Source organism: Mchenga conophoros, linkage group LG1 (assembly GCF_057382185.1).
Source record: "Mchenga conophoros isolate Kocher_MC1m ecotype Shallow Benthic linkage group LG1, M_conophoros_male_GT1.1, whole genome shotgun sequence".
Taxonomy (NCBI): domain Eukaryota; kingdom Metazoa; phylum Chordata; class Actinopteri; order Cichliformes; family Cichlidae; genus Mchenga; species Mchenga conophoros.
In genome coordinates this window covers 16,479,996-16,504,063 of record NC_140526.1, presented here as the reverse complement: position 1 = coordinate 16,504,063, position 24,068 = coordinate 16,479,996, and the positions used below count along the sequence as shown (strand labels likewise).

The following is a 24,068-nucleotide window of genomic DNA, read 5'->3' as shown; positions in this document are numbered from 1 at the left end:
AAGTTGCACTGGGTTGGGAGTGGTTTTGTGGTTGTCACATTTTTGGTGAGCCAATGGCTGGAATGGGGTTGGACTAATTAGAGGCAGGTGTACTTGATTGCACTGATACACTGGTCTACATATAGCCCACACTACAAACACTGCTGTGTTGTTTTGTCTCTCTGTGCAGTCCAGGGCCTATTATATGCCACAGCCTAAAGGCAGCAGAGTTCCAGAGGCTTGAGTGACCACTGACTATATGCTTCCAGGGTGGTGGGTCTCCAAGAACAACTTCTAACCCTGTTAAAGGCAACATGTGGGGTGCATCTTGGCCGTGTGGCATAGCTGGCTCTGGCCTTGGGACTGTGTGTTTTTATACAATTCATAAGTGGGACACTGGACTGTTTTATCTTTTATCTCTTGATATATTTTTCGTCAATAAATTATCTTTTAGAATTTTATTGACTGTCATCTTTTTGCCCACGACTGAGACGGTTGGTCAGACCTAGAGTCTTTCTTTGGGTGTGTTACAGCAGCTTCTGCTCTAAAAGAAACAAAAAGAAAAAGAAAAGAAAATGTGGAACATGCTCATCAGCTTAGCAGTGTCTACATATTTAATTCAGCTTCTCAATCCTGTAGTTTTAGCTGTTGTCTACAGGGTTTTGCTTATTGGTTGTTATTATAGGTGTGCTCTATATCTCAGCAATGTGTCATTCTAGGATGATAGGTTTCAAGCTGGTCAAGTGCCTCTATGCACTTCATTAGTTTAGTTATTCTCTGTATTGTCTTCATCTCACATGTCATTACACTGAGTTTCAGCAAACCTTAAGCTTGATGCAGACTACTGCTTAACAATTATCCACCTCACATCATAACCGATTAAGGTGCCTCTTCATATTAATATTATGTCATTGTTAATATTATCCTCTTTGTCTTATATGACAGCAATAGCATATTATAATATTTTATCAGTGTGTACCACTATACTACTACTGAGCCAATTTGATAGTTAGGATCATCTTATTCAGCAAACAGATAATTTTGAATTCATCCAATCTGCGGTCACATTTGTTCTCTCTGTTGCATGGCGGACCAGGCAGTTCTATTATATTATTTATATTTTATTTTGTATCCATCAAGGGCTTCAGATGACCTGCAGAATCATCCTTTTCCCAAGGTGGAGACAGTTACCTTTTCACACACTGTCCTTGGCTGAACAGTGACACAGCCTTAATATACTTTATTTATGTTATTAAAATATTTTCGTGTGAAGTATTTGCTTTATATTCATTTTATACATTGTGGGCATGGTCATCATGCCAACTGTGTTTCATTGATAATATCACTTTACAGGTTGTTATCCTTGCTATTATTAATTTCAAATACTCTAAAGATAATTTCTACTGTAATTTTCCCTTTGTTCATCTTTATTTCGTACTTTTTATATTTATATCTACTCAGTGGGGTCTGTTTTCAACCCTTTTAAACTACCTCAAACTACTTTGATCTCTAGTTTTCACTTAATAAGGGATTATTATGTTCTTCCTGATATGGGTGTTGCTGCACATGCGGCTGCAGGAATGAGTGATGGTTTACTAAAAGGATTGTGGGAACTGCACAGTGTCTCGTCTTCTGGTTTTACTAAACTGGCAGTTGGATTCTGTTCTTCTGACTGTTTATATTTTGTTTTCTTAAATCTCTCTCTGTTTTTGTCTGGACTTTTCTTTTCTCACCACTGCTCGTCAGCAGGAATGAGTTTTAATTTCACTTGCTTGATTACCCATCTTATTTATGTATTTACTTATTTTTGTTTATTAAGTAATATATACACGATACAGCTGCTATCACCTTCGCTGGTATTAGAGACGAGAGTGGTTGCTCACACGCCCTTCTACTTTCGGACTATTTCCAAAAGCGGTGTGAACTTTACGAGACGGAACTCGACCGTTCTCTCAACTCACCAGCACGTCAGTGAATAGCAGTAAAAGAAAAACACAGGAGCAGCTCAGTCTCTTATTGGACCGTGAAAATTCAGCTTGCTCCGTTAATTAAAACAATACACACACACACATTCACATTCACACCTATTCGCGCGATCGGAACCCTTATCATAAGGGGAGCTGCCAGTCTTTCTGTAGACGAGCTACTTATTCCCTAGACCCTGTCTAGACCCAGCTGGGGGAGCTACCCAGAGCTCCAAACCTAACCCACAGAAGTGGGGAGCTTCCAGTCGACGAGCTCCAAGCTACCAGCCGACGAGCTACTTTAAACCCACAGAGGTGGGGAGCTTCCAGTCGCGACGAGCTACTTTCGCTATTTTAAATTCCCTGAATTTAAAATACGCTTTTACGCAAGATTGTGTCAGTGTGTCTGTATCTACCTGGTCGGTGTCGCCGGGTCTGGTCCACCTCGATCGGGCCCCACCACGTCGCTTTCTAAGACGTTGGCCAAGACCCGAATTTAACGCTCTTGGTCTTTTTCCACACACCTGGTGTGTGGGCTGTCGACAGGCGAACAACGTGGACTGGTCACGGAGATGGGACACGATGGAGGCGCTCCGGCTCGAAGGACCAAGAAATGTTGGGGGAAAACTCTGCAAAAGACCCAGGAGAAATAAAGACACAATGAGACAAAGTTACTTTCTTTATCAAACGTGTACACGGGTGAGCTGCGAAGAACAACTCACCCCATGCACAGTGGCTTGGTAATTTTTATAGGCACAGAGCACAGAGACAGTGAGAACAGGATAACAAATAATAAACAGATAAAATAAAACAACTCCATATATGGTGCTAGTCTCGTCAGCAGAGAGCTAGGGAAGATAAAACAATCTAAAACAATATGTCCCAGAAACAAGATGTGTTTGCTGGGAAAGTCTAAAAAGATAATTCTAAACTAATCTAACCATAGGCAGAGGGCAGACAAAAGGCATCTTTGTACATTTAAAAGAAGGTAAAGAAAACATAGAATCATTTTTCCTGTAACAGGGAGTTAAGTATTTCCAACTGTGCTGCTCTATTTCACTACAACTCATTATTAAGGGAATGAGCATAAACAAACAAAAACCCATATAATTTATGTCTCTTGAGCCCAATAATGCCAAAAGTAGGGCTTCAGTGGACTGCAGCACTTGCAAGAAAATATTGTTCTCTTTGGTAACTCCTTAAACGCAAGACAAGTGCTCCTAAAGAAGAATTTAATGAACACAAACATGTAAAAAATAAAGATCATCATGTTATCATATCTATAGCACACTTAAACACCGTGTGTCTTCATAGGACCCTTTATATCTACCCAGGGAATACCATGTCATTCTTCAGGTAAGTGAAGTGAGAATTGTGCAGCACAGAGCTATAATTTAATAAAACAAACACCCAGCAGGCAATGTAATATTTTAAAATGAAGCTGCACACTGAAATGTATTCATTACTGCTGTCACTGCCGAATCATCCCATGAATTTGATCAATTCTTAGAAATTGTTTAACAATTTGCTGTTATATATTTTATCAGTGACATCTTGTCATATATTAAAAAATACTGTTTCCTTTTTGAGCTTTTGCAGCTCATATAATGATAACCCCAAGCCAGATGTGAAGCAGCTCAGCAAGAAAAAAGATAAAAAGCATCGCTCAGACAATTGCAAATGGAAGATTGGAGACCTCATAATGCAAAGTAGATGAGAATCCAGAGTGTTAATAGCTGGTTGACGTACACTTGACATCCATTGTGTTGCTGTAAAGAAAATCTACATAAAGTGCTCTACCATTGTTAAATCAGGCAGTAAAATGTCTCATAAATGTATAATATGGCAAAAAAACAAAAACTGGTGCACCTCTGCTGCTGGTTTACCACAGTAACTACGCTCTCATGCATCTGCACACGCTGGATTCAGCTTTGCCAGTTAAATGCCCTGCTACCCTGCTACCACACTACCCCTGCATGTGTACATGGCTGGAACTTAATCTTTGCTGGGAAGGGCTTTAAACTCCCAAATCCCTGCACAGGAATTGACAGCTGCAGTGACTGATAAAAACTTCAATCCATACGTGATAAACAGACAGCACAGTTTTAAAGCCATGATAATTTTAGAAACAGAGAACGTCTTTTGACACAGCAGCCTCACAAGATAATAATGGAAATGTTTCCCCTAATGCAGTTACAGTTGTGTTTTTTCCTTGTATTTATCTATTCCTGTTGTTTAGAGATCGCTCTGTGGGAATCCTGCATCTGAGGTATATGCTGGAACTCCTCCAGTGGATATGACCAAGATACTCCTGCCTTTTGAATACACAGTGGCAGACTTTTAAGGTTTTCAAGAGTTTAGCCAATTTTTTATTTCCAGGGTGCCATATAACTTTTTAATGAAATCTTGTATAAGCCTCTGACCAAATGAAACACTTCATTGGAACAATAAATTGAAATTAAATAATTGTTTTTCTTTGCCACCATGGCGTTAGGCTTATATATTATTAAAAAAACAAAAGTGTTGGTTTAGATTTTCTACTTGATTTGGCCGAGTGAAGGGTAGTCATTTAGCTACAATTTTGTTCTGTATACACTGAACAGCCACTGTATAGGTACATCTTGGCTTGGATTGTGGCATCTGTATGTCACTATTGTGTTAATGTGGACCAACAAGACCCGAGGACTGTTACCAGCACCTTGTTGAATCTATGCATGAACACTGAAGCCAGTTCTGAAGGCAAAAGGAGATCCAACCCCAAACTAGCAAGTTGTAACTAATAAAGTAGCCACTGAAGGTATTATTGTAAATGTTGCTAGAAGATGCATAATTCATTTGTTTGTTTAGGAATTTTTTTTATTTTTATTTTTTGTAATCACTTTAGTTTCAACTTGGTAAAGGCGAGATCTCTGTTGTCTATCTTCCCAGTGCAAACTGCTTGCACAATATAGTACTTAGCACGATGAAATGTGCCACCATCAGTACTGACAAGCAGTTTAGCCGCACGCAGCAAGAAAAGCAATAATTTTTCTAGTTTTCTAGTTACAGCACCTGATGCTTTAAACTCTTTCTTGCCCAGTTTTGTCACAATGTTTGACATGTTTTCAGATCCATAATGAGGCAGATTATGTTTTATGATGGACAGTCTCTTCCATAACTGTTTTGAAGCTGAGTCACTCAGTCGGCTGTCTGCTGTTCTTCATCGTGGCCACTACAAGGTTTGAATTTCTTTTCCTGCATCATATGTACCTCAGGTTTATGGAAGTTGTCATTTATGTTGTTTTGTTCATGGTTTCACCTTTTATACTATGAATGATTTACCGTATCATTGTTTACCCCGATGTTCTAAAGATAATCCAAGGCTATGCTTTAATGTATAGCAAAGGCCTTTAAACATTTTTATGCTTCAGTGATAGTCATGGAAAGAAACAATATGCTTTTGGGCAGTCTGTCTGTCCAACCACTGACCATAAGAATAACCACATACTTATTATGAAAAAACTTTACACGAGCGTCCAGTAACAATGCATCATGAAGTGATGACATTTCATATCCAATGTCTTGAGTCTGACACAGTTATAAACCACAATATGTCTGGTAAACTCAACTTAACCCAGACCTTCCCAAAGTGTGGGGCCCGCCCCCTAGGGGGGGGGGCGTGGTATGAAAATGGGTGGGGGGGGGGGGGGGGCTAAACGCTTGGACATTGCTAGCACGGGCAAAGCAGGACATGAAGCATTGCTGAATATGTTTCCAAACCAACTTCATTCTAAGCCAAAGACTCGAAAGTATGGTGAAGAATATCTTCCCTTTGGTTTCACCTGCACAAGTGCTGAGGTAGGTCTCCCCTGCTTAATTGGTTTTCCCTTTGTCGGGAGCAGCGCTGGGCTCTTCAAATCAGGGACAAACAGTATCCCACATTCTTGATTTTTAGTTCACAAACACTTGTTGTGACGACTAACTACTCCTGACATTTTGGAGATTCTAGCTCTTTATACAGTAAAGTTACAGCAGGATACAAATAATATCAGGCTGATCCTGCCACAATTTGTCCCCCGGTTCAAATCACAACAAACAGTATCCCACAGTTGTTTATGTTTTTAAACCCATTTTGCACAGAGCAGCATTTTTTGAAAAATGCATTGATAGCAATGTTGAATATTATTACACATGAAAAAAAAAACCCAACTACAGTAAAATAATCACATCGTGACGCCTCTGCCTTTCTAAATGGAGGGACAGTAACTGCGTGTATATGTAAGCGTGTAAAACCTGAAGATAGTCAGATTAACAGTATTTTGTCTCTGCCATTCTGCAATTAATCTCATGTAAACAATAACGTGTGCACAGCATGACGTGAAAAAAGGCACATACCTTTGACATTGCGAGGAACTCTGTATTCCTCGTCCACACGTAAACGAAAAAAAGGAGTTTTAAAAAAATCTCAGTTTTCGGTGATTCGAAACGCCGTTTACATGTGGACAAAACAGCTGCGTTTTCGAAAATACCCGTGTAGGTGTGGACATAGCCTAAAAGAGTTAGTAGTTTATTTTATTACTACCTATAATTTATTGCAGATTACTTGCATTTGCTTAATTGTTTACTAAATGTTTGAGGTGTGAAAGAAACCGCAATGGAGCAAAATATGGGTGTGTGTGTGGTTGGAGGATGTGTTTGTGCGTGCGCGCGTGCACACGTCGGAGGGGGGGGGGGGCGAACATTTTTAGCAAAAATTTTGGGAACCACTGACTTAACCTGAGGCATACTTCATACTTCCCAGTTCAAGGTCTACTAGTGATGAGATTTCCGGATCTTTTTAGAGAACCGGCTCTTTCGGTTCGGCTCACTAAAAAGAGCCGGCTCTTTCAGCTCCGAACCGGCTCTTCAGGTTGTTTTGTTGCTTTAATTAATTTATTATTAACAATAATATAAAATTATGCACAAAAGGAATTACTAATGTTAAAAAAAAGTGGTTTTATTTATATATATTAATATATAAATATATGCAGTGGCCCCTAGAGAGAAAACATGTATAAACTCTAAAAAGCACATACAAACTCCAAAACACATTTCTAGCATGAACTGAACTTCCAAACAGAGCTACCTAGATCACTTAAATTACACAATTGAAAGCATGAAAGCATATGTGTATTGTTTGTGTATTTATACACAAGCATTCATATATAGTCAAAAAATAATAATAAAAAAAAAGTTCATTTACCTGTTATTACCACACACCAAATCCGGTCGTTGGTACTTGCTGGCTTGTGTAGCCACTAGGTAACAAAAACTCAACACTGCCCTTAGCATCCTGGAGCACTTCTGTTGTCTTTTGTACGTGTTTTGAGTTTTTATGTGCTTCTGAGTTTTTACGTGTTTTGGAGTTTGTACGTGTTTTTACGTGTTTTGGAGTTTTTACTTGTTTTGGAGTTTGTACATGCTTCAGGGTTTGTACGTGATTTGAAGTTTGTGTGTGCTTTGTCTGTAGGGGCCACCGTAAATATACTTTTATTTATTCACTCCACATAAAATGTAATAAATAAATCATATAATACAAAAATCAACTATTCACATTTCAACTTTTAACTATTTAAATTTTCAGCTTTTTCCTTTTATAAATTTAAAGTGAAACACACAAAACACTGCAAACCATAACACAATTAAATATAAATTATAATGTGAAAACAAAAAGAACATGCATATTCTCTGTCATATGAACCTGCATGACTAACTTTCTGAATCCTTTATCATCTGCAACTGAAAATAGTTGTGGATGATTACTATACCTTTCTAATGTGACGTTGTTGTCCCTGGCTCTCATTCTCTCTCTCTCACTCCTGCTCTGTTCCTGTGCTACTGAGTGTAACTACCGCCTCTCCCCCCTCTTCCCAGCGTAAAGCACAAGGCTCCCATGCTGAGTGAAGCGGAAAAAAAGTGCGAGAGAGAGGGTGAGAGAAAGGGGGGAAAAAAACCCCCAAAAAACCAAAAAAAAAAACCCCACGGCTCTAAGAGCCATTTCATTCGCGACTGACCCATCACTAAGGTCTACATCTCTCCTGGTGAAGGAAACTGTTATTGCATTGCAGCTGTCTGGGGGTGAATACTTGAGGGCATGTACATTCTTCTCAAGTACCAAAACCCATTTTTTATTTGAATTAGACCTTTAAAGGACAAAAAGATTTGCCTTCAAAACACTGCCTGTTTTTTAAAAAATAAAAATAAACATAGTTCCTATTACATTTACAGCAATAATTTATCTGTTGCTTCCTCTTGTAATTTCTCAGAAACTGTGAAAAAACTGTTCAAACTGTTACAGAGGAGGACAAGAATCAGTGTGGTAGATAGAGTCACCTTAACATGTACAATGTCAATATTAATACTAATTTATGTGTGAAAAGAGAATCTACCTTGGAATTTCTTAACTCTCTTGACTTACACCATATCTCCACTCATACTTAAGCAGGTATAGTGAGTGCATTTTGTTTCCTCTTTTATACAAAAAGTAAACCAAGGTGCTGTCTCCAGAGGGCCTTCGATCAGACATTAAAGTCATTGGGATCTTCCAGTTGGTCAAGAGCTATGCTGAGGTGTAACTCAACCATGGACCATGATGTCAAAAATATTCAAGAACTGAAGCCAGGTGGCCCCTCTTAACAGTGGGTAAATGGTTTAACAAAAGTGACTTCAAATTTAATTCAAACATTCTGAAATCAGAATTCATTACCGAGTTAATTTTTTTTTTTTAATCAATTTTTTTTATTATTTATGGGGGGATTTCTTCATGGTACAAGTACACAGAATCTGATTTTTCATGGCAAACTCTCTAACCTTTACTTTCTTGCTTTAAGATCATGATGTTCACATACTGCCCCCTGGTGTTGTTTGAGTGCACCAACCTAATCATGAATCTAGACAACAGATAGTGTCCCCTGACTCATCACAGCAGGAAAAGCACGAGTCAGTCTCTCAGTAAGCCACGACAATGATCCGGCATGTACAACAGCAGGATCCCCCCACAGTGGGAAGCTGGCATTACTAACATACCATGAGTCAAATTGTTTTAATTCTATACACTGTGCACATCAAATAATGAGTTCATTGACCAAACTGGAGCTTATGTTTGATGTGTGATTGACAATGCCATTTCTGCTTTGTTTATGTACAAAGGTGCCCCTGAAAATGAATGGTAAATGGCCTGCATTTGTATAGCTCTTTTCTAGTCCCTAAGGACCCCAAAGCGCTTCACACTACATTCAGTCATTCACCCATTCACACACACATTCACACACTGGCGATGGCAAGCCACATTGTAGCTACAGCTGCCCTGGGGCGCACTGACAGAGGCGAGGCTGCCGGACACTGGCGCCACCGGGCCCTCTGACCACCACCAGTAGGCAAACACGGGGTTAGTATCTTGCCCAAGGATATTTGGCATGCAGGCAGGAGGCAGCCTGGGATCAAACCACCGACCTTCTGATTAGTGGCTGACCTGCTCTGCCACCTGAGCTACAGCCACCCCGGATAACAAATTAATTATGATTACATTAAAAACAGGAAAAGGAAAAGTATCAGAGTATGTGTGCAGCATGTGCAATATTAGCATGTGTGCTTTTTACATTAATGTACGTGTAACAAAAATACTGCAAAAGATTAGTTTATGTCTGGATTCAGACTCATAAATCTTGACAGATAGAGCAGATTTGAGGTTTTAATGAGAGAAAAATATTTTAATGTGAATTGTGATTTTTTTTTATGATCGTAAATTCAAGTAAAGATAAAAACTGTTATTTAAATTCAAATGGAAATCAGCGGATGTGTTTCTGTTAGGATATTTTAAAAACAACACCTGTGCATTTTTGTCATCCTGGACCAATTTTAACACACCAGCACTATGTGCTATGAAGGTTTTCAAAACACTGCCTGATTACGGCTGCTGCTGCTCATTTTTCTGTGCTCAAAACTAAATTGCTAAAACTAAACTAGAGATGAAAACCGGGTTTGGTGGACAAGTGCAACATCTTGTTCCATATGTATTCGGTTTAATCTCAAGAAAATGCACTTAATTAATAAAAGAAAAATTATATAATTCAAGATCATAACACAACCATATGTCTACAGCAGACATATAATACACATTTAGGCTTGTCCCAAACTTTGGCTGCATTCACAATGAAGGAGGTGACCAATTTTTTTTTTACATATTTGACTGGGGTGTATGGGGTAAATACAAGCATGAATATTGCAATTTTTTTTCTTTTTTAAATTCTGATTAGCGTTACTTTCATATGCATCTAAATCAGATACAGGTTAGATCTTCTACAACGTGACTCCAGTGTGAACTTCTACATCATTCAAAATAATCCAATCCCTCTTGAGGAGGTGTGTGTCTGAACTGAGAGCGTTGGTTCTAGAGTCCCGTGGAGATACTGACAGATGTAGTTTCAAAATCAGTTAAAGGTGAGCCTTAGCCATTTCGGAAGAATCTGTTTGTGAATTCTGCCTTACACATTATACTACTTCTGGTTACTTTACATTCACCCAAATCTCCACAGAGAAGAGGAAGCTGTCTTATCATGAAACTCCTAACTAAGAAGATGTCGTTATTTTTCTTTTTTTTTATTAGAAACAGCTGGCTTCTACTGCATATCACCTTGAAACAGTACTAAATAAAAATGTAAACGCTAAACTCAGTTACCTCCATGTTTACCTCATAAACTGATGTCGCCAAAAACGTGCCCCCCCCCCGGAGGTTATACTTATTTTTTGTAACTGAAAAAGTTGAAGCATCTAAAGTATATCTGTCTCTGATATCCTCTCTGACTTACACATGTTTACACCAACATCTTTGCTAACTATATTTTGGTAGTCTAAAGTTCTAGAGGTCAGATGCCGTCTTCCAGCAATTCCTAAAGCGTCAGCCAACCTTTACACGGGACTGAAGAAAGGCACATTCACCACTTTTTTAGTTACTTCGCCTTACCTGGAGTAATAGTTCTGACCTGATCTTATAAATTTTATTTATTTATTTATTTATTTATTTATTTATTTATTTATTTATTTATTTATTTATTTGCCATAGTGGGCGTTGGTTTTAACAGGAGTGCCGGTCTCCAGTGATTGGTTGTTATGCTGGGCAGCACCCAGCCGTTTGAGGTCGAGCCACGTATTTACGTCAGCGTCGTAAAACGTAATGTTATTGGTTGGAAATTTGACCGTCCTCTGAGCGGATCTCCCAGTCGCCCTTCAGCCGACAGAAAGAAACATAAAGATCGCTCTTCTCGCCCAAGACAGACACCAGCCTAACGTGAAACCATGGCAGGGACGATTGCACGGAAAGCTATTGAACACTTGAAGAGCAAGGAGTTCAGGGACTACTTGATGAGGTCTGTGTCAGAAGCCGGAACATTTCTCTGTTAGCACGGCAGCTAAGCTAGTCATGCAGAGTTAGCTAACGTTCACCTGCCCTAACTAAAGTTATAACAAAATTTTAATGAACATTTTAAACAGTTTGTTTTTCTTTTGATATCTCTCTTCATGCATAGATTTCTACTTCGTTTTAAGTTGGTTTGTTTTCAAGAGCGACCATGTCTCCCGTATTTTCTCCACATTATCAGCTTGATTGTTAACTTATAAGGAAGCCACTAAAACAAACAGGTAACCTAGAAAGTGGGCCGAACCCTGACGGTGAAACAACGTTAGCTTCTTAAGATGGTGGTGAACGGCTTTAAAAGTCTGAATCTGCGTCAAAAGCTGGCGGAGAAATCTGCTCCTGGTCAAGATATTGGTAAATGTGTAAGTGTGTTTACATGCCACATATTAGCCACAGGTCTGAAATTTGGAGTAAAGGCCAAATTTTTGCATCTTTGGTCAGCATTGTTTGCGTTTGTCACAAATATACACAGTTGTTATCACTGTTATCTGAAGAGCTTTGCCTGTTTTAACACTTTAAAACCATCGATGGGCAAGCGTTATGACGTCTGGTGTATACTTGTGCAATATCTGTTCTTTTAAATCAAAACTACTGTGTGTTGGCAGTCTGCACAAACGAGTTTTACTGCTTACTTTTGTTAAGGACTTGCAGCTGCCACCGAATTATGCGGGTGTTAAAATGCTACCTCGCTCATTATATCCTTACTAAGAAATGCAAAATTATATTGACATTTGCTACCTACTTGAAGTTGTAATGATGTGTGAAAGACATCGTGTCTTTGTGACTTATCTTTATTTGTTTTCTTTTTTTATGTGGAACTGAAAAAAATAAAACAAACGCCAAACAGCACAGTAAGTTACCATCTTTTCTGTTAGTATATCCTTTTCTGTGACGGGCTGTAGTTTTAACTGTACCTTACTATTTATTGATCTTGTATGTCATTTACAGTGTTAACTTAAAAAATATGACACTGAGTTTTTAGATCCTTATCTTACGGTTATGTCTGGCTTTAAGTGCACAAGCTTGACTGATTCACATATAGTTAAAACAATGAGTCTGTGCTACCTTGTGCAGCAGAAGGTGTTTTTTTTTTTTTTGTTTTTTTTTTTTGCATTTTCTGTCCATTTGTTAAATTAAAATGAATTTTACGCTTGAAGGAGTTAAAGCCCACTTTAGAAAAAGTGGTTGAAGAAAAAAAAATTATGCTAGTTTTGATTATTTCTCCTGCTTGTGGTGTTCGAAAAGTCTTGTTTAATAGATTAAGGCTTATTTTTTCTTTTCCCTTTTTCTACTTTTATCCTTTTGATGTAATTTATTAGTAACTGTATCTTCTCTACATTGACATGACTGTTGTGACTTTTTGCAGCATTTCTGGGGTCCTGTAGCAAACTGGGGTCTTCCTATCGCTGCCATCACAGATATGAAGAAGAGCCCTGAAATTATCAGTGGTAGAATGACCTTTGGTAAGATGGTCACAGATACATCCAGTATACATGCAATATTCTAATAATTTTCTAGTTAGTATTGATATATTTTGTGAGTGGTTCTTTTATCTCAAGGCTACTAAGAAGGCTTTGAGAGAAGCCGTGATGTCTGCACTGGTCTTTTGATTTGTTTTAAGATTTTCTTTGATCTCCATGCTTTCCTGTTAAGATGCCGAAGAGTCTTATATAAAGACTTAACGTTAGAGCTGTAGTAGGTATATAAGAAAATATGGTTCTATTAAATGTATGGTTTCTCTCCTCAGCTCTGTGCTGTTATTCGCTGCTGTTCATGAGGTTTGCCTACAAAGTGCAACCTCGCAACTGGCTACTGTTCGCTTGCCATTTGACCAATGAGTCAGCCCAACTGATCCAGGGTAGCCGTCTCATCAAATACAAGTAAGAAACTTTTCTGTTCTGGGGTTGGTTTCTTTTAAAGTACATTCTAATTTTCAATCACCCGTTCATAGAAGATCATAACTCTGCAAGATATGAGGACTGTGTTTTTGGCAAAGTCTGTGCACATGATGTCACATATCAGGACTCTGATTCAAGAGCCCTGGTTCAAATTCTGACTGAGGGTACAGCTTTTGTTTACTTTGGCTATTTTCCCACTGTGACCTTTAACCCAGATCAGTATTTCATCATTTAACTGCAGTGCTTTAGATTTTAGCAAACAAAAAACCCCAACAACATTAGATATGGTAATAGAAACATTAATGCCTTACGTTTCTGTATTTCAGCATGGAGAAGAAGACGGGCTCTTAGTCCCTGATGCAGATGGACTCCAGAGTGGCACTGTGCTGCTTCAACACTCACCTAAACCTTGAAATCTTGTCTCTGAACTTATCTAATTAGTAAACTGCTGCACTTCCGTTCTTTTTAGTAAAAAAACAAACTTGACGTTATCATGATTTGTACCTTAAGTTTCAGCCACTTTATTAAAAACAGGGATTAAAAACTGATGCTTTGCTCTATAAATTAAGGTCTATTGGTGTGAATAATTGTTATAATTTTTATTTTTTACTTTTTTGGCAACATTCAATATGACGCACCAAAATATAATGTGGAAGAATGTACACAAGGCTAAGCAGCCTGACAGTAAGATGTCTTGCACCCAAGATCTACTTGCTTTGGCACACTTTTAAACAAAACAAACGATTATTTGTCTAATATTGGCAAACTTGAGGTCACGCTTTTGAAATGTGTGGGGTTTTTTTTGGTTTTTTTTTTTTTTTTTGTTAAATTCAGAACACACGGGGGTTAAGCTGTTTGTCTTTTGAGTTGGAAGTTATTCTGTAAATTGTATATATGAGTATATCTGTGGGAAACTTGTCAAACTAGCTTCCCACAAGTGTCAAAATACATTCAAACAAATGTTTAAAACAAAATCAATAGTTACATCTTTTCATGTGGTGAAACTGTCCACGTTATAAAGCAGTATATTCATGGTACAAACTCAGACTGGCTAGGTTATCATCTGGCATGACCAGACAAGAGGAGCTGCTGCTTCTGCCGGTGCTTTTCAAACATGCACTGTGTGTTTTTATGTGTCATTCCCATTAATTTATTGTCACTGAATAATTCACGTTATTTTCCCTGATTAATATTTGGATTCTATAAGTTTGTTAAAATAAACTGACTACGACAAAATTGATTTATTTTCTGAGTTTTGTTTGTTTTACTTTGACTTTGAACTTTTTGTTTGTCTCAGTCATGTCCTCTGTCACTCTTGGTGATCCAGTGACATTTAATTGCATCAGATATTTCTGCTATGGAAAAGTCAAGAAGTCACCTCTCTGTATTTACACTCAGCATTGCCACTGTTGAATAAACAGAAGACACTTTTTTTTCCCGCAAAGATAGAAAGTACAAATCAGAATAACTACGTGAATTCTTTATGACTTTTTGTTCACATGTACACCCAAGGCTTTCAGTGAAAACAGTTGATATATACTATATTAAGCAATAACATTTTGTCCATATTTAATGCTGAACAAATAGCTTGTTTGCACTATAATAACCAGTGGTTGAAGAGGCACTCTGATCTTTTAGTTCCATTTTTATTGGTACCAAATTAAAACATACCCCTCAAGGCAATTTATATTATATGATAAAGACTACAATAATGCGGAGATAATCTCAGCAATCAAATGAACCATTATGAGCAAGCACTTGTTGACAATGGGAAGGAAACATTTCCTTTTAACATTAAGAAACCGCCTGCATAAATAGGTGAAAGCAGTCCTACATCAGGAACGGATCTAGACTGGTGGCATGTGCCACCCTAAAATGATCCCTTGCCATCCTAGTTTTGCATATGACAGTGCTGTTTATTAAAATAAGACAGCATTAACACTTTGAGCCTGTTTATTGTTTATTGATCTTTTGTATGTATTATGCTTGATGTGTGTTATTCTTGTTGGCCATAAACAGGAGTGCAAAGTTGTGTTTCACCTCATGTGAATGTGCTAATGTGACAGCAAAATCCATGTTTCTTTTAAAATGATTAAAGTGAAGTGACCTTTTGATTTGACCATAACTGTAATTAAAATCTAAAGCTGCAATAGAACTCCGAAATGTAGGCAAGCAATGCTTTTAATGGAGTAAAACAGGAATAACTCAAAGGAAGGAAACTCACATGGCCAGAGAGAGCAACCTCCGGTAGATGGCAGCAACGCAACAAGAAGCACGCAGCTGCGCCAGAACGCCGAAGAGGACCAACATGGCGTCCTTCAACAGCAACGAATGGAGAGCTATCTGCGACAAATTCACGAACGCCCAAAATCTCACAGAAATAGAGTCACGAAACGACCCAGAAAATGACCCCTTCCGCTCTAAATACAAAGCCAGGGAGCTTCTCAGAGAAATATACTGCTCGCTGAAGAATTTTGAAGCGGGCGAAGGTGAAGAGGAGGGCGGCGGAGAGAGCGGCGACCAACGGCCGACAGAGCAGCCGGTGGACGGGCAGAGAGAGGACCTGTTCGGCCAGGGCTTCAGCGGTGATTCACCAGCCGGGTTGCGGGCCGCAAAACTCGGAGCTGTGGAATACTACCTGGGCGTCAACCATGTGGACACGGAGGAGCTTCCAGCTGGGCAGGAGCACCTAATGAACTGCATGAAGCTGCTGGAGAGATGCAGAGTGTCGTCCCTGAATGTGTCCCTGTTTATCCACTTTAGGGTAACGTTGATCGTTTCTTTCTTACAATAATACAAAGCTGCTATTTAAAACGCATAAATAAATAAAAATGACACTACATACAGAAGTTATGGTATGATCACTGATAAGAATATGTATTAACCCTGTGACATGTGATTATAATGCTATGGATGATTTTTGAAAACACTCCATCAGAGTGTTTGTGAAGCGTTATAAATAAAGCACTGCTACATTTTTTTAAGAGTCACACCGCTATAGTAGGAGCATCAGACGATGCATGATCATTTGATGCTCATGTCTTGTCTCCTTGTGTTTTCAGAACCAGCTGGGTATCCTCTGGGCAGGCCGGGATGAGACAGAGACTGCACAGGGCTTCCTCGAAACTGCAGAATCCATCTATCAACGTTACATGAAGGAGGCAAGGCTGATTTCCTGAATAAAAGTTTATTTTTGAAAAAATGAGGACTGAATGAAATATTAGTTTTCAGGAAGGTAATGCTGCCCCCACAGTATGGCTGCTGCAATCACAATAGGTAAATCCTCTTCATCATTTAATTCCTTCTTTTTTCAGGATGGTAGTCCTCCCACTGACATGACAGAGTACTTTGCTGCTGAGGAGAGCCTGCTGACTCACCAGGAAAGGATTAAGAGGTAACTTCCACAGCAGATTTCCAGGTTATTGCTATTTCCTTGCTTTTATTTAGTCCTTTTGTCTCTCTCTGCTTTCCTTGTGTATAGGTTTGAGTTGGCCTACACCCATACCATGTACTACCTTGCTCAAGTTTATAAAAACCTGGGTGAGTATGAGATTGTTTAAGGATAATACACGCACACAAAAAATTACACTGATGAAACAACAAGAAAATGCATCTGACCCTTAATTTGCTATGTAAATTACTTGTAATAACTATAGTAACTATAGTTTTGTCCCTCAGGTCAAACTGAGCGTGCCGCTACCTACTGCCACACAACCCTGCAGAGACAGCTACAGTTAAATCAGTTTACTCCAATGGAGTGGGCACTAAATGCTGCTACACTATCCCAGTATTACATCACTAAGGTAAGCATATAGCCAGTTTAAAGTCGTTTATAGACATTTGATCTGCAACCTAAGATATTCTGCATGTTATATAAAATGCTTTTTCTTTTAAAAGTGCTGCATGCAGTATTCACAACCACTAGATGTCACATAAGAGTTACTTAGAATGTCACAGATGATGGCAACAAGAGTAAAAAGGGAGGTTTAACAAGATGGTAGTGAGACCTGCTGTGTTTGGAGCTGATGGCAGTGCTGAGTGGAAGATGCTCAGATTTTCATCAGCAGTATGGACATGATTAGAAATTAATATAATATAGGTTTGAGTTAGAGAGGCAAGATTGAGATGCTTTGGACACGTGCAGGACATCTTAATTTATTGATTTATAAATGGTGTAGATGAAAATCTAATTTTTTAGCGTCCTGGTTTAGTCTAAATCACATACTATAGCGTACACACACAGCCAGATCAGAAGCTTGTAGTAAGAAGAAAGATTGTGTCTTATCCAGCTAATTTCAGCACTAACCCTGAGTTTTCTGCACTACAAAGGTGTTTCACTTCTTACCGGAGTAACTTGTCATGGTAGCTTATACTGTAACGTCGTCTGGAGCAGGCTAAGTTCCACATTAGAGATCAACAGCTCTAAAATCACCGTCTACTGATCAGTCAGTTCTCCAGAACATAGCGTCACCATTCCTAAAATTCCTTGGATCTCTGCAGGCAGAGTAGGTTTGGTCTAAAGTTTTTCATCACCATCTAAAGTCATTGTGTTTCTGATTCAGTAATAAATATAGATTCTTACATGCAGATTTACTGTATGTATTATTTTCTTTTGACAGGGAACAGTTTTAAAACGGTTGCATTGTTGTGTAAGCATTACTGTCTGATCCTAAAGCAGCACCCCTACACTGCCCTTGGTGACATCATATCAAGTCTATGTTTCATTTCTGTTTTTATATTTAGTCTTTATTCTCAAACCCTTAAACAGTATTGAGTCTGCAGCTGAGAGAATAATGTCCAGTTTAAGCCATCCCTTACTAGGACCACTGAAAGTTCAAACTGAGTCTCACAGAAATATGCATATGTTAATTTATTGATTTAGAAAATGTATAAATGTTGTTATACTTGATTCTAATCTGCTGCTAAGTCTCTTTTACACGGACTGAATTGCAGAGTACCTATTTGATCTTCCGAAAAAACTAAGCACATCGGCTTAATTAGGCTATAGGTCAGTAAACTTTAAGTTTCCGAGCTATAATGTGCAGCTGTCACCTAAGAAATAAACAGCACTATGAAGCCACTCGGCAACTAAAAAACAAAATGATTATTTTACTGCTCTGTGCGCTAACGATTAACTGTTAACAAATTGCTGCAACATTCATCTTTTGTTGTTTTTGCAAAAGTGTTGGATTTTACTGGCACAGTTTTTAGATTTTATTTGTTCTTTATAGCTTCTTAATCACCATTTGATAACATCTCCGGAGTAAGCAGCAGTCATAGGGACTTTTGTGGAACAAAAGTCATGTGACCTGTGAAATGTCCCTTTTAGATTAGTTCGCTGGTTAGAAAACCAAATGCAGGAGACACTGCATTCATTTTGTGGGTTGATAACTAGCCTCGTTTTTTAGCTCTTATCCTTATCGCCTGGCCAAGTAAATTCAGATAACAGAAAAATACCCTGAATATGTTGAAATACTTCGTTATACAGGGCCCAGTTAGCCAAAAATATTGACTTGATAAGCTATCCTCTTATCTATTCTCCACTCTTTACACAGCATGGTAAAATTAAGCAGCATTAGTGGCTCGCTGGTTCATATTGCGTCCACACAGCGAGCAAGTCTCCGTGTGGTGTTTCCATTATCTCCTGGTGCTTTTTCAAGGAGCTCCGATTTCTCCTGCAGACATAAAACACACCAGGTTAATGCTGCCTACCTCCACCCCGGACACTAAACGACATTCCTCATTTCAATAGCTTCACTTTCTATTTGAATAAAGATGAGTCAGTCTTCATATTTTGTAGTTGTTTGCTACTATAGAAATATCCAAGATTAAGCCTTAAAAGGAATAAATCTTGAAAGGTTTATTCTGTTCAAAGAGAATAAACCTTTACCTTGCTTTTTTTTTTTTTTTTTAAATGTTCTCCAGCTCTTATGTATTTTCTTATGGTTCAGATGTACAGAAGCATATTTTTAATGTCTGGTTTAATTGCCATGCCTGTCACAGTAGTTTGTTTTAGATGAAGTGATGAGAAATGAGTGTGTAGTTGTCTGTGCTTTTGTGTTTTCTAGGGCCGCTACATGGAAGGCAGACACTGCCTCTCAGCAGCTACTGTTATTTCTGATTTGGCAGGCGAGGTTCCTTCTGAGGCTGCAGCACAAGAGAGTAATTATCTATACCAACTTAATTTGAAATACTTATTAATGCTCATTTACTTTTGTACCCATCATCAGCTACACTGAGTCAAACAGGAGAAAATGCAACTGTGTCCCAAAGCGGACAACTTAAAATTCTTGTCCTCGGCACGGTCCGTGCGAACCCCTCATGCCATCCTTACATCCTTCAGACATATTTGCTCTTGGTTCTCTATCTCGTGGCATATCTCAACATCTTTTTCATCTTTTTCTCTTCTGGTCTGACCCAGATGAGGCAGAGAGTGAACGCAGGGAACATCTTAGACAGAAGAGAGCAGAGATCGCAAGATGTTGGATAAAATACTGTTTGAACCTCCTGCAGGATGCCAAGAAGCAGCTAGAGGTACTGCATAGATGTGTGTGGCTTTATTGTGTTTGTTGTGACACTAACCACAAAAACTTTATCAGCAGAATGTCATGTCTCAGTTAAAACATTTTTTAAGCACTGTCACGTCAAGTTGACCGTTCTTGGTCTTAGAGTATTTTGTCATGTGGAACATCTGTTTTTCTGTGTGTTTATCTCTTTCTGCATCTTTAATCTGCACTGGTGTTTTGTTTTTATCTTAAAATGCAGTCTGTTTGCATGTGTTTGTGCATATTCAGGACAACATCGGTGAGCTGGATACCGATCGTCAGGAGGAACTGAAGAGAGCTAGACGACGTGAGGAGGAAGAAGAAGAAAAGGGCAGGAAGAGTGCTCTGCTGTTTGGCTCTGAAGACACCTTTGACTCTATTGCTAGCATTGAAGAGAAGGTCTGAATCTTGTGCCAGATAATTCTTCTGCTGATACTAAAACTGTAAATATTGTAGGTATTATTGTTAAGAAGAATAATGCTACTGGTTCTGCATGATGCTGCAGGCCTTGTAGACAGTGTGTTTACAGAGTCTCACTCATTTTTTTTTTTTTTTTACTGAGGGGAGAGTTAAAAAATCTGACTATTAAGGAAGAATGAAGCATAGCCTTTTGTAAATTTATAATCGAGCTAATGCAGAAGGAGCAATCAAATTAATTAGCTTTCTTATTTGCAGGTGATGTGTTTGTTCCCCTTGGACTTCACTGAGGCCAGATCTGTATTCTTGGTAGGACAGAATCATGTCACACAGGTATGTGTATACACACACACACACACACACACACACACACACACACACACACACACACACACCCCCAACAAGGCTGCACAATAATTCACTATAATCCCATACAAGATGTACAGATAATCATATAACTCTGTTACATAAGAAAATGCAGCGTACAAACGCACACATTTGTTTGTTTTTGGCAAGCATTTATAAGCCCAAACAGCACTGCAAGATACTACTGTATATGTCAAGGGTGTTAAACATAAGGCACAGGGGTCAGAATTGACCCTCTAAATACAGCCCAGTGGACGGCTTTGGAAAATCTGAAGAATGGCATAGCGGTGTTTTCATAAATTTTACAGCTTTCTGTGGTAAAGACCATTAATACCAAACCAAAGTAACTAAGTAATAAATAAACAATGAAATGATAAAAAGTACCTGTTTTTTCACTGTTTATGATTGAAGTATATATGTGTGTGTGTATGTATATATATATATATATATATATATACATATGACAAACACAAACCATTCACTCATCACAGGCAGACGAACACACACATTTTTCTGTCATTTTACATGCCTATCACTTACAGTTTAGTCATAAAAAGTCATGTTAACAGATTTCTTGGATTTGCTGCAGCGATCTTTCTTCATCATGTAGAAAACCTGAAACTTTCTGTTGAAACTCTTGGATTCAATGGGGCTGTACACTGACAGAAAGGGTAGCTTCACTTGTTTCACTTAAAACCAAAGTAGGCTGGATGTGGCCCACTGTCTAAGATGAGTTTGACACCCTTACTGTATCCAATGTAATATTTCACGTTACAGTTGATCTGTCATTTTATTTCTTGCTGATGTAAAAATTAAGTGCACATCTTAAAGACTAAAAATCCTGAGTTAGATTTGATCCCAGTTTCGTGTTTACCCTTGCTCAAATATTTTCTGCTGTTCATGTGTGAGAAAGAAACACCAACCACTGAACCCACAACGTGTATTTAAAGCCGTACTTTTTGGTGGTCCTGAAATGTGTACGTGGGTGTTGTGACCCAGTGGTTAATGTGTGAGGTTGGCTTTAAGGTTGCTTTTATATTATAGAAAAAGCAATAGTTCCCCACCCAAACTCACTCATAAAGAGAAGCGTGAGGAAGGGAATTTTTTCTTTTCTTTTTTTGACTGTATCTCTATTGTTTCACTCTGAAAGGCCAAGGACTACTTTCAGATGGATGGCTATGTGACAGACCACATAGAGATTTTGCAGGATCACAGTGCTCTGTTCCGATCCCTGGCCTTCTTTGAAGAGGATCTGGAGCGGCGCTGCAAGATGCACAAACGAAGGGTGGACATGCTGGAGCCGATCTGCAACGGTACTTCTTTAAAGACACTGTCATGTCTTTTCTAATGAAGTTTAGTTGAGGAAGAACAGAGGCAAATGACCAGTTAGCTGACTTAACTTGTCTTTCCTTCTCTGTAGACTTGAACGCACAGTACTACCTAATGATCCGCAGACAGTTGATGTTCGAATTGGCTGAGACCTACAATGAAATGATGGACCTAAAACTTGCATTGGCCAACCGACAAGCAGACACACAGTCTCTAGATAACCACACCATTAAGAAATTTAACCATCTCTGCTCTGCCTCTGCCAAGTAAGTACTTTTTTATTTGTTCTCTGTGGGTCTGTTTTACTCATGTCTGAGTAATTTCTGTATCTTCTTCTCTTCAGGTACTTCCAGATGTTCTTAGACTCTCTGTGTTCTCCAGAAGGAAAATTTCCAGAGCGCCTGGAGGAGGAAGTTCTCAGACCAGCTCTGGTCGCACGCTTCAGATTGGCTCGACTACACAGCCGACTCATCAGCACCTCACCTACTGTTCAACTGGACAACCTAAACAAATCTCTGGAAAACTACAAGTACGAATATTCACCCAGCACTTTGGCAGTTAGATATAAAAATAGTTGGCAGGACTTTAAGATTGCACAAAACATAGAATAGAAAAAGACTTATTTAGATCAACTGCATCCTGCTAGTTGCCATGATGTTTGATTTTCCATCTTCCACCTGTTGTGCAGGTATGTGGTGCAGTATTGTGAGGCCAACCCTGAGGCAGGAGCCACTGTGGAGACAGAGCTGGAGCTGAGTAAGGAGATGGCCGGCCTCCTTCCTCTCAAAATCAACCGTCTCAAAGCAAGGATGGCCTCAAACAACTGAAAGAATACACTCTTTACGTCACTTGCTTACTAATCCGGTTAAAGTCATCATTTTTAGGCGCTCATCGGACACTCCCATCTAAAAACTGAATGGAAACTGACTGACTTCTGTGTTTATATTAGCTTCTTTTTGTGCAGTGGGCATGCTGCTTTCACTGTTGAATACATACCCGGCTGTAAATACCTGCTCGCCGCTGTGAAGTAGCCTTTGTGGTAAATTAAGTCTCATTACAAAGAAAATGCATCCTGTTAAACATTCATAAGAAAACACAAGTGTCTCTTTTGTATTGCTAAGAAGTCAAAACTGGTTGGGTATGTTATGAAAAAAACAACATCTTTGGATCAAATGGGCGACAATCTGATCTCATTTTTCACTCTAGCAGTGGAAGAGAGTACAACAAACCAAACAGCCACAGCCTTTGTAAGTTTAAAAGTAAAATATCAGATGCTGCTATTGCGAAAACAGCGTTTTGTTTTTTTATTTTGTTAAATTGTAATTTGTTTAAAATTCTTACTATCCCAGCACCCTCTGGCCTCTGACCCTAGTCTGATTAATACACGCTTTCTAATGTTAATCATATTGGTTTTAATTTATTGTGGCTTTATTTTCTATAAAGCACTCGGTGCACTACAAGTGTCTGATGGTGAAATAAGTGTGATGTCGTACTGCGACCAGCCTGAGGTAACGTTAAGAGAGTTCATCTATTTTGTGCTACTGACTGACAAGATGACCATTAATGAGTGGACCTGATCACACTGGTGTTAGCTTAGTAGACATTATAATTTGTATAACGTGAGGTTCATTTTTTTCAGACAGTTTTTTCTTCCTGTCTGAGGAACCTTATCATCCAGTTTTTATGCACAACATATAGCGATTAGCGATATAAAACTAATGAGCTAATTCACACTTGTACCACATTAGCAACATGTTTTTGTTTTTTTGAGTTTTTGGGGGAGTTTTGGTTTGCTTTCTTTTTTCTTTTTCACTTGCAGTGACAACCTAAGTGTTAAACCGACTTTTTTCTGGTATGCCTTCATATAACACAAGGTGTGGCTCTGAGTAACAAACTAAAATTATCTCAATTTTGGGTGCCGATGACTTTAAGGACTATACTATTAAGCCAGATTATTCGATTGCTTAATGCAGAGAAATGTCTAAAGCTGTGTCTGTTAAAATGTCTTGACTTCACTGTGACTATGTGATCGCCTATAAAAAAGTGCATGTGCGCTTCTTTTTGTCGAGTTCATACTTCTTCTTCTTTGTTCTTCCGCCTGTCATTTGCACTCCGGTCAATTTATACCTCAATGTTACTA

At 38.7% G+C, this 24,068-nt stretch overlaps 2 protein-coding genes across 2 annotated transcripts; both read left to right on the top strand.

Moving 5' to 3' along the window:
* The first annotated feature begins 11,117 nt into the window (after positions 1 to 11,117).
* On the top strand, positions 11,118 to 14,511 carry mpc1 (mitochondrial pyruvate carrier 1). The gene is made up of 4 exons (XM_085267995.1): positions 11,118 to 11,330; positions 12,740 to 12,836; positions 13,121 to 13,253; positions 13,598 to 14,511. The coding sequence occupies exons 1-4, from the start codon at positions 11,256 to 11,258 to the stop codon at positions 13,620 to 13,622; spliced, it is 330 nt and encodes a 109-aa protein (XP_085124121.1). The 5' UTR covers positions 11,118 to 11,255; the 3' UTR covers positions 13,623 to 14,511.
* A 996-nt stretch (positions 14,512 to 15,507) lies between these two features.
* kifbp (kinesin family binding protein) lies at positions 15,508 to 23,997 on the top strand. The gene is made up of 13 exons (XM_085267989.1): positions 15,508 to 16,035; positions 16,334 to 16,432; positions 16,586 to 16,665; positions 16,753 to 16,811; positions 16,950 to 17,074; positions 19,340 to 19,433; positions 19,693 to 19,805; positions 20,066 to 20,215; positions 20,492 to 20,566; positions 21,750 to 21,912; positions 22,020 to 22,194; positions 22,272 to 22,457; positions 22,617 to 23,997. The coding sequence occupies exons 1-13, from the start codon at positions 15,523 to 15,525 to the stop codon at positions 22,753 to 22,755; spliced, it is 1,971 nt and encodes a 656-aa protein (XP_085124115.1). The 5' UTR covers positions 15,508 to 15,522; the 3' UTR covers positions 22,756 to 23,997.
* Positions 23,998 to 24,068: the final 71 nt, after the last annotated feature.

Bases quoted from the DNA above. Each gene is read 5' to 3' on its own strand.
- mpc1 (XM_085267995.1), top strand. From the start codon at position 11,256: ATGGCAGGGACGATTGCACGGAAAGCTATTGAACACTTGAAGAGCAAG. The intron at 12,837-13,120 runs GTAAGATGGTCA...TTCTCTCCTCAG, and splicing joins CAGTGGTAGAATGACCTTTG to CTCTGTGCTGTTATTCGCTG. The intron at 13,254-13,597 runs GTAAGAAACTTT...TCTGTATTTCAG, and splicing joins AGCCGTCTCATCAAATACAA to CATGGAGAAGAAGACGGGCT.
- kifbp (XM_085267989.1), top strand. From the start codon at position 15,523: ATGGCAGCAACGCAACAAGAAGCACGCAGCTGCGCCAGAACGCCGAAG. The intron at 16,812-16,949 runs GTGAGTATGAGA...TTTGTCCCTCAG, and splicing joins TCAAGTTTATAAAAACCTGG to GTCAAACTGAGCGTGCCGCT. The intron at 22,195-22,271 runs GTAAGTACTTTT...TCTTCTCTTCAG, and splicing joins CTCTGCTCTGCCTCTGCCAA to GTACTTCCAGATGTTCTTAG.